At 59.1% G+C, this 10,009-nt stretch overlaps 1 protein-coding gene across 4 annotated transcripts in view; it reads right to left on the bottom strand.

Moving 5' to 3' along the window:
- Positions 1-8,833, bottom strand: part of NHEJ1 (non-homologous end joining factor 1) — a 44,541-nt gene extending 35,708 nt beyond the window's left edge. The window contains exons 1-5 of one of the 4 annotated variants that reach the window (XM_056350021.1): positions 8,729-8,833; positions 8,032-8,217; positions 6,920-7,129; positions 4,737-4,875; positions 3,165-3,223 (exon numbers count right to left, since the gene is read on the bottom strand). In XM_056350021.1, coding sequence (XP_056205996.1) covers positions 3,165-3,223; positions 4,737-4,875; positions 6,920-7,129; positions 8,032-8,217 — 594 coding nt within the window. In that variant the 5' untranslated portion in view covers positions 8,729-8,833. Of the gene's footprint in view, positions 1-3,164; positions 3,224-4,736; positions 4,876-6,919; positions 7,130-8,031; positions 8,218-8,333; positions 8,632-8,678 lie in introns of those variants that run through there. The other 3 variants (XM_056350022.1, XM_056350020.1, XM_056350023.1) reach the window with 3 other exon arrangements.
- Positions 8,834-10,009: the final 1,176 nt, after the last annotated feature.

The following is a 10,009-nucleotide window of genomic DNA, read 5'->3' as shown; positions in this document are numbered from 1 at the left end:
CATGATTAGTTAAAATGCTCTGGACAGCCAAATGCACACAAGCCCAGGGAAAGGGCATATTTAAGCCAAGAGGCTGTGCAGCTCTGCCCTAGGGGACTGGCAGGTCCTTTCCTCTCCACGAGGAATGCAGCAAAGGTTTGGGAAGTGAGCAAAGCTGCGGAGCACTTTCCCACATCCCACCAGCCCTGTGTCACACCATCACAATCCCAGGAGGTGCTTACTACTACCAAACATCCACAACCTGAAGCCCCATTTCCCAGAAGGAGAGGCTGGAAGGACCATCAGACCTCTCCTCCTGACCTCCTGCCCACTGACATCCAACCACGCACACCCCAAGACTGAGCCCAGCAACCTGGTTTTCTTCCAGGTGGGCTCCCAGCCCACTTTTTGGAGACAACAAGAGATGGAGGATCAACCGCTGCCCTTGGGAGTGTGCCCCGATCGTTAATCGTCCACAGGAGCAAACCCAAGTGCCTCTGCCCTAGCTCGAAATTGCCTGGCTCTGGCTCCCGGTGCCTGGCTTGTGCTCCGCTGCTCTCCGCAAGATTAAAGAGAGCCCTTCACTAACCAGCATTTTCTCCTTGTAAAGACCCTCACGCACTGTAATCAAGGCGCCTCTCAATTTTCTTCCTGATAAGCTAGTCGGAGCTCTTCCCTTCCAAGTCTCTCAATGCCAGGCTCTCTCCTCAGCCCTCAATTCATTCCTGCGACTCCGTGCTGATTGTCCGGCGTCTTTTTGAAAACTCAGACACAGGAGTCAGTTGCAGCATTCCCAGTTCCCCACAGCATGTCCCGAGGGACCCCAGCCCTTCATGCTGCTCTTTTCTGGAGCTGGCAAAGGGAGTACTAAATTTACCAGGGGCTCTGAAATACCTGCCCAGAGACAACGAGATCATCCAGCCCACCCCTTTGCTACAGGAAGAGAGGGGAGACTGGGGTGAATACCCAGTTTTGGTGGTGGAGAGCTGCAAAGCCGTCTTTGGTGCTCCTCTCGAACACAAGACCTAGGAGGCATCAGGAGGAATGACAGGGCACCACACGCAAACCAAAGGCAGCAGCTGCTCACATGTCACATCTCATTGCTGCAGGATGGTGCATCGGCCAAAAGCATCATCAGTGGGTTTATAAAGCAATGGGATGAATGCAGAGAGGACAGATCCCCCCAGGAAGACTGAACGCGCAGCTGCATCCCTCCACCAGCCTCTCCTCCACGGCTGGTGCTCAGACCTGGCTGCCAGGGGATGCAGAGGGGGAGCATCTCCAAAACCCTCCCATTCCCCATCTGGTGCCCCAGCCACAGGACACTGCTCCTGGATTGTCCTCAGGACACACAGCACCAGCTGCCCTCCCATCTTTTAAGTCTCTGCCAGGTGAGCTCCCCACCAGCTGCTTTTGCAAGGCTTTGCAGGGCTGCATCACTCCCCTCCTGCCCACCCTGCATCACCAAGCACCTTCCCCCATGCCCCACACTCTACCAGCTCTTGGAGGACTCTCAGTTTCAAGCCTGATGTTCATCTTTAGCAGATGTTGTTCAGATGACCCTTGGACAAAGACACACTTCATCATCCCCCAATCCTGGCACATTTGCCTGCATCCTTCCAGCTATAGCACTGAAACATTTGCCAACTGCTTCTGCCATGTCTGCTCCAGTATCAATCATCTTACCACCTCCATCTACTAAGAAGCTTATCCCGTTGCTGGGAGCTCGGGGTTTTCTCCTACTACACTAAATAAAAGCCTTTCCTTCTGTCCTTCACCATGATTTTTCCCTGATGTCTTTAGCTTCTGTTACCCATTTTCTACACGTCATAATTTCTAATTTATATTGATTGCTATCTACTCCCACTCTCCCATTTGTTATAAACTGCTCTTTTATTTCTAATTGCTGCCTTCACTTCACTGCTGAACCAGAACAGGCTCTTGGCCAGCACTGCCCTCTTTCTTGATTGTGGAATTGTGGCTTTTTGTGGCTTCTGAAATTCTTCTGAAAGAGCTCACCATTTTCATTCACATTTTTCTATCTAAATGTTTCCTCTGAGCTGATTTCACTCATAATTTTCCCCCTGCTTTGGGAAATTAGCCCTTTCAAAGCATGAAGGATATAAATTACTGTTCAGGAATGTCTTTTCTTTGCCCAGGGTGAATGTAATCTGGTCATGATCATCGGTCCCTAGGCAACCTCCAAGTTGCAGTCCAGCAGTGAATTCATCTCTATCCATCATAACCGAGGGGAAACGAAAGTTGCCTGTGCTGGATGCAATGCCTCTCATGTAAAAGAGGGATCACTTCTAATTTTTAGAAACTCTGCAGATTGTTTATTGCTGGCTGTGCAAGAGCATCAGCATGTGTCTCATAAAGCGACGTCCTCTCAAAGCCTGTGTGACACCACAGACACCCCGGCTGACTCCCTGGTCCCCAGCAGACACCACTGCTCCCCACTCTTGTGCCTTCACAGTGAGCACAGGAACACTCTGAAGCATCCTGAGTCTTTTTGCACTGATGGGCATCAATCATTTCTCATCTTGCCACATTGATTTGAATCATTTTAGTGCTTCTGTGATTATTTCCAGTAACAAAAAAGGATCAGAGGAAAGACCCTCTCCTCCAGCCTGTTTCTTCAAAGCACATGCCTGATTTTAGTGCTGAGTTTGCCAAGGGGAAAGCGGTGGGCAGGGCACAGATAACAGGCTGAAAGGTACTTGTCCCCACAGTGTGCCATTGCAAGGCCACCCCCAAAAGCAGCGGAGCAACCAAAAGGAGCAGATAGCCTCTCCTCATTCACCTGCTCTCTGCCATCAGCATCAGTTTTTCAGGTCCACAGCAAGTGTGGGAGGCAGGTGAGGATGCCGCAGTGATGGCATATTCCCATGGAGCAGCCAGCCTGGCTCGCACCCCTGGCAACTCCCAGTAGCAAGAGGGTGACAAAACATGGTGCCATGTCCCCATCCAGCCATGCCAGGCATGCCCCCAGCTCTGCTCACCCTGCAGATGAGGTGCAAGGACACGAGGACATAGGAAAGCCCATGGGCATTACCCCTCTCCAGGCAAGTTCAGCCAACCCCATCAGTGTCCCCACGCAGCCTGGAAAACCTCACACTGGGGCTCCTGGCGCCAGCTCCCCACCACCCTTTGCCAAAGGAGGGAGGACTTGCACCGCTCCTTACCTCAGCCATGGATTTCTGCTGAAATGTCTTCTCCTGGAAGGGCTCTGTCCGCAGGCGGTCTGCAAGGGAGAGCAGTGATCAGCCCTGGCAGGTCTGGCCAGACCTCCCGCCCCAGCCTCCCCTTTCCCTGCCCAGGGAACAAGGGGGCTGCAGGGGAACAGCTCCAGCACACTCATATCAGAGCCAGTGCGAGAGCCCAGCAGGTGTCTTGAGCTAGGGACACATCACCTGGTCAGCAGAAGGCAAGGACCACAGAGAGGTGGGAGAATAAGGCTGAGCCTGCTGGCGCACACAGCAGCTAGGTAGCAGAGCCCAGAGCCCATCCACACTTGTCCCAGACCCTCCTGCACAGAAGAGCAGGGGATAGTGGCAGGACATGCTCAGCGCCATTCCTAGATCTTACAGCTTAAAAAAGCTACCAGGGTCTGAACACTGCGGGACAGGGGACTGCTTGTCTCCAGCTGCTTTTCTAGAGGGGTGAGCCAGCTTGTGTCCTCCTCTTGCAGGACAGGGCCAAACCCCTGTTATGGCCCATTCTGCTCTGCACTTCATTCAAAATACTAATTTTCCCCCATCGTTGCTAAGATGTCGTCTGGAGAAGCACCTGCCCAGCTTTGCTTAACAGCACTGGTGCTAAGCTTCCTCCCAGCTTCCTGTCCCACCCAGGCAAGGGACAAGAGAGGCTGCCTGCCCACCAGCATCAGTCCCCGGACCCAAACTGGGTTGTCCTGACGGCTCCAAGCCCTGCAGAGTCAACACGCAGCGGGGGAGAGGGGAGCACGCCCGGCTGACACAGGTCTAGTGCAGCTGCAGGGCAGACCCAGGCTCCTGTGGTGGGGTACCTGCTGTGGGACGGGGTCTAGGCAACATCACCTTCCTGGCCATAATACATAAATTCGGGCTGACGTCATCAGAGCTCACATCCCAGGGGGACAATGTTCCTGCAGAAGGGCAAGTATTACCCTGGCAGCAGGACAGAGCATGGCACTAGCAAGGGGCAATCAAAAAAACAGTGCCCAGACAACCTCCATGGGTGGAGGACATGCCTCCCCCTCCAAAGTGGCTCCCCCAGGCAGGTCCTGACCGACGTCCTACCCGAGGGGGCTTCTGCCCACCCATCCCCCAGGATGGCAAGGTGGGCTGGGCGCTGGAGAGGGGCCCACACACATGGCTGCACTTCCCACGGCAGGGAAAGCCAGTAGCCCCTGGTTGCTCTCCAAGTGCTTGGTGAGCTACCGTACTCGGGAAGGGTGCCTGACACTGCTCCAGGGCCAGCCCTCACTGGCATCCCGGCTGGCTCCTGAGGAGCAGCCAGGGGCCCTCGGCAAAGCAGAGAGCCCATTGGCGACTCCCCAACTCCTCCAGCTACCAGTCAAGGGCCGTTCCTCCCTCAGCTCTCCCCAGGGGATGCTCCCCAGCCTTCTGGCTACTGCCTTGCTGCCGGCATGGCTGAACATGAAACACAAGCCTGGCTGGGTAGTAGCCAGAGGGAGCAGAGCACACCAGCCCTGCACTAAGGAGGAAGCTCGCTCCCTGCTTGCTCCTTTCTTGGCCCCAGGCACCCCTTCTCACCTCTGCTGAGAGCAGCCCCACTCTCCCTGTAGTCTTCGATCTCAGCATCCTTTTGGAGCAGCAGAGAAGTCAGTTCTTGCACCTGGTACTGCAGCACCAGGCTCATCCGAATTAGGGGCTGCACAAGGTGATGGGACACCTAGGATGGAGGAGAAACGCTCCAGGAAAGGTCCAGGGAGGTGCACAGCTGTCCATAGAGCGGTCAAAGCAGGGCAGCCAGCAAGGCCCTAGCAAAAGCTGCATCCCAGGTCACATAGGGTTCCCCAAGACACCCCATGTCCCACCCAAATCCAGTGGGAAGCAGTCAAAAATGTAAGCTGGGAGAAGGGAAGCTAGGTGCTGTGGGACACATCCCTCCATCCCAGCTCCATCCTTTCACAGCTAGGGACAGGACACAGGGGTAGGCAGTGCTCCACCAGCCATTTGGGTGCAGCAGGAGGCAGAGAGTTCCCCATGTGCCACCCCGGCCCTCCCCACAGCTCTGTGTACCCCACGGTGTATTCCTGCACAGGCAACAGGAACAGGGAACCAAGATGTCAAACCGTGGCTTGAGGAACAGGAGAGACTTTCCCAGGGAGGTGAGATCAAAAGCAGAAGGGATGCCAATGCGCAGGACTCATGCAGGCTGCAAGTCCCCATCGCAGCCCACTGGTGCCTGCCCTTAGGTTATGGCTGTACAAGCCCCATGCAGAGCCCTGGGCACGTCCCTTGCCCTGGAGCCTGGCTGGGCCACCCTGGCCCACCAGGCACATGAAGCAGCCTCCTTCCCATCACCTCCCACAGCCCCTGGGAGGGTGTTTGGGATCCTCCTGCCCCAGCATGCCCCTTGTATTTGTGGCCAGGCTGAGCCCCAAGGTGAGAGGGCAGCAAACCCAGCATCGCTCGTGAAGCCTTCTCGCTCCTGCGATGAGCCCACAGTGGGCTCCACGCTCTGCTCACCCCCAAGCACGAGCCACAGAGGTGACGGCCATCACCCACCCAAGCCCTCAGAGGGCACCGGCCCCTGCGGAGCAGGGACAGGGCAAGCAGCGATTTGCCAGGCGGGCTCTGTGCCTGCTTGGAGCCCCTGGCCGGCTGCTGAGTCGAGCTTAGCAGGGCAGAGCCGGCTGCCATTCCCGCATCCACACCAGCCACTCGCAGCGCAGCTGCTTCCCACTTGCCCTGCAGACACCCAGTGCGTTTCCAAGCAGGAGAGGAGCGGGTACCAGCCGAGAGCTCCGGCCGTGCATCTCCTCAGCTCAGCCGCCATGCTTCTTGCCCAGGGAAGGACAGCAAGCCCCTAAGACGAGCCGAGCCGGGACCCCGAGTTTATGTGCTCCCCAGTTCCACCTTGAGAGCGAGGACAGACACCCCCACGGCAGCGGGGGGGGCGCAGCACTCCTCCCGGTGATGCCCAGGCTCGCGGCGGGGGGAGAGGGGACGTGCCTCGTGGCAGGACCCGGCGGGAGGGGGGTGGCGGGGCTGCAGGGCGCTGCCTGCCGCGGCAGCGGAGCCGCGGGGCTCGCCCGGGGCCGGGGCTGCCGCCGTAGGCTCCCGCCAAGGCGGTTACGGCGGGTGCCGGGCGCCCTCTGGTGCGCGCAGGGCCGCAGGGCCCGGCGGGCGGCGGCGGGGGCGAGGGGCGGCCCGGGGAGCCCTGGGCCCGCAGCGCCCCTCCCGCCTGCCGCGGCTCCGGCCGAGGTGCTGCCCCGGGTGCTCAGCCTGCGACACCGGGCTCCGGGGGCTGCTTCCCGAGGCTCAAAATGTTAGGCAACCCCAGGGTAAGAGCAGCCTCTTAAAAGCCAGGGAGACCCTGCTTTGATACCCTCTGTTGCAACAGATGGGCTGCGGGTGCTTTTGGGGTACCTGCCGCTCTGTGTCCCGCTTCATGGTGCGCGCCTGTGGAGAACAGCATCACTCTGCTATGCGGGGCACTGGTGGGGCATCATCCCAAAGTGGGCATCTCCCTGCTGCCCTGGCAGCAGCACGCGCTGGGCCATCCCTGCCTCACTGGGAGGCACCGAACAAGGTGCCAAATCCTCAATGGGAAGAAACAGGGACACTGAACCTCGGGAGGGACAGCAGGCAGAGCCAGGCATCCTACAGCCACCAGTACAGCCCAACACCACCCAAAAGCCTCCCAGCATTAGGAGACAATACTTAATTTTGGCTGACCCCCATCCTAGATTCTCTGCAGCTTTGCTCACCATCTCCACAGGAGCAGGACAGCAGTGGAAGTCCCAGTAGAAGGGCAGTCCCGAGAGCTCGCTCTTCATGTGCAGGCTGAGGCCACTGGCAGTGCGGTGGCAGGAGAAGGAGGTGGCAGTGTCTGGCTTTCCTGCCAGCAAGGGGCACATCAGGTTGCACAGGCGGTGCAGGAAGGCAGGCACAGGGACCATCAGCCGCTTGTTCAGCTCCTGGCGAAAGACAAGGTTAGGGGTACAGCAACACTCCAGGGAGCTTGGCACTGGGAAAAAACGCAGCAGAAACTCCAGCACAGAAGGAGCCAAACTACTTTTGCGTGTCCCAGTGCTGAAAAAGCCGTCCCTGGGCCTTGGCTCCCAGCCTCACAACAGGGCATTCCCCACTGGATCTCCCAGGCCAGCTGAGCTGGGAAGGCTCCCCTGCCCTACCAGCCCAAGAGGGTCTGAGTGGTGGGCAGGGTGCAAAGGTCTCCACTAGCACATCTGCCCCACATGCCACCATGAGTGTCATAGGCTGGCTGAGAGCTGTCACAGCTCAGCTAAAATGCAGAGCTGGGTGATGGCTGCACCACATGCCCACCCGTCCTGCTACCAGCCACCCAGCACAGCCACTCTGTGACAGAGGGAGACGGCACACAGGGGTGGCACGTGGGCGCCTGGGCACACAGGCTAGGGTGAGGGGATGAGGCATGTCCCCATGTGTTTTGGAGGACATGTTGGCAGGACAACCCATGGGAGCCTGTGCCTGGCTAAGAACATGAACAGGAGTCTCTCCATCACTGGGAAGGCAGCCTTGTTTCAAGCTCCTCAGTACAGTGGTCCTGGAGAAAACAGCTGCCCATCCAGCCCGCAAGTGAAACGAGTGTGCCAGCCTCAGCACGCAGCCCCTGGCTGCCCTGGGCATGCTAAATAGCCTGGCCCGCTCTCCCAGGAGGAGGGTGCTTAGCCATCTGGGGTAACAGTGCTTGGGCAAAGCTGCCCAGGGACTTCCCGGGCCAGGTGTTTGCACTCAAACCTTGTCGGATCAAACAGCCATTGTGTCACCAAGCAGTTTATACTGGGATGTCAGCTGCTGTGAGGAGAAAAGGAGGTCCCTGGACTTTCCAGACACTCACCTTGGACCTTTGTCCCACAGCCTCAGCGTCTGCACTCTCGTACCAGACGCTGCTGAGGTCGGAGATCAGCAGGATGTAGCCAGTATCCCTGAAGGACGCTTTGGCAAGAAAAGTGGACTCACCAAAGCAGACAGAAGCCCAGGGCTGTGTCAGGAGGCTTCTCTCCAGCTCCTCTGAGCCTTCCATCTGCAAGAAAGCAATCAGGTCTCTGCCTCACCGCCCACCCAGGAAGACCCTGGTCCCTAGTGTGGTCTCACAGAGAGACTTGGTCCCTGCCAGCCCTTTCATGACGCCAGCCCCACCTTGTAGCACTGAGGTGAGGATGCTCAGCCAGCCCTGGTCACACACATCCCTGCACATGCACGCAGCTCTGCTGGGGTGTGCATTTGGGGCAGCTCTGTGCGGGGCAGTTCCTACCCCAGCTCACAATCAGCACCCCGAATGCACCAGCACATGCACGGCAACGTAACTGCTGCCTTCCCGGCGTCAGACGGTGCTGGCTGCCATAACAGCAAGACCTCCACGTCCAAATTAACATTTAAGCTGCCCCACTTTTTCGCGGCCGTCCCCGCCAGCCGCTGCGCCTGCCGCTTCCTGCCCTTCCCGGCGCCAGGCTCCCCGCCTCCTGCAAACACCCGGAGACCCACCGTCCCCGGGGTGCCCGAAGGACCGGGGCTCTGCGGAGCCGCGTAGTTACCCGAGGGCAAAAGGAGCAGGTGGGCCGGAGGCTGCGGGGCGAGGGGCTTTGCGGAGCGATCGGTGCGGGGCCGCACTACTAGCGCGCCGCACTACGACTCCCGGCATGCTGTGCTCTTCCGCGGCTGCGGGGCCGGGCACGCCGGGATGTGCAGCGCCGCACGGCGCCCGACATCCGCGGGGGGACAGCTGCAGCCGTCGCTACTGCAGCGCCCGGGGAGCTCCTGCTCCCTTGCCTGCTAGTGAGGATCCCCTGGCGTATCCCTCTCGAGCATCCCCGGGTGTCACAGGAGGTGCCACGTCCAAGACACTGTGCAAAGCGATAGGGACTGAATGCCTGAAGGCTTTGCGTTGTGTTTGCTCCCGTTATGAAACGTTCTGGTGCAAGTGCCTCGGGCTGCAGACACAGCACAGCCTGGAGAGGCAGCAGCAGCAGCCCGGGGCACCCTGCTTATTCCTGCGTACTGCCCCAGCAGCCGCAGGGTGCCCGTGCAGGCACGGCCCAGGGCATGCTGTGGGACCTGGCTGCTGCACCCCAGCGAGCCCCACGGAGCGGGGGCTGCAGGTGCCTGTGTGTCTCATGCCCGGGGACAGGGCTCAAGGCACCACAGAACACGGCTGTGGGCACCGTGCCCCTCCAGCCTCCTCCACGGTGAGGACAGCCGCGTCCTTGCCCTGGGTACTGACCATCCCACCCCCCACTCGCTGATTGTGATCCCCCGCCTGCACCCCATGCACTGAGGACATCCACCCTGCACCCACAAACTACCCTCCGCCCCTGCACTGCCTCTGAGCCCCCCATTTGGACACTATTCACACCCCGACTGACCCCTTCTCCTAGTGTGCAGGCTGCAGCCACTTTTGGGTCAGAGCTGGGAGAGAGAGAGAGTGTGTATCTGTGTCCATGTGTGTCCATGTGTGTGTCTGTGCGTCACCCCAGCAAGTGTGCATCCCAAGGGGGTGGCAGGGGCAGCAGCAGCAGGCAGGGGCTTTGAGCTGCAGGACCAAGTGGGTTGCATGGCCAGGTTAGGGTGCAGGAGGGTTTGGGGTGCAGGACACAGCTGGGCTTTGAGCACAGCTGGAGCACAGGGCCAGGTTAGGGTGCAGGGCCCAGGTGGGGTGCTGGCTGGGCTGTGCATTATATGCTGTGCCCAGTGGGTGCAGCTGTGGGGATCACAGGCAGCTGGGGAAAGGGGGCTCACCCCTGGGGACCTGCCCGCACGGTGGCATCATGTCTACCCCATGCTGCAGCCACCTCTGAGTGTTCCTGGGTGTTGTGGAG

Source organism: Falco biarmicus, chromosome 8, assembly GCF_023638135.1.
Source record: "Falco biarmicus isolate bFalBia1 chromosome 8, bFalBia1.pri, whole genome shotgun sequence".
Lineage (NCBI taxonomy): Eukaryota > Metazoa > Chordata > Aves > Falconiformes > Falconidae > Falco > Falco biarmicus.
The sequence above is the reverse complement of the archived record's forward strand: the minus strand, read 5'-3'. Positions and strand labels throughout refer to the sequence as shown.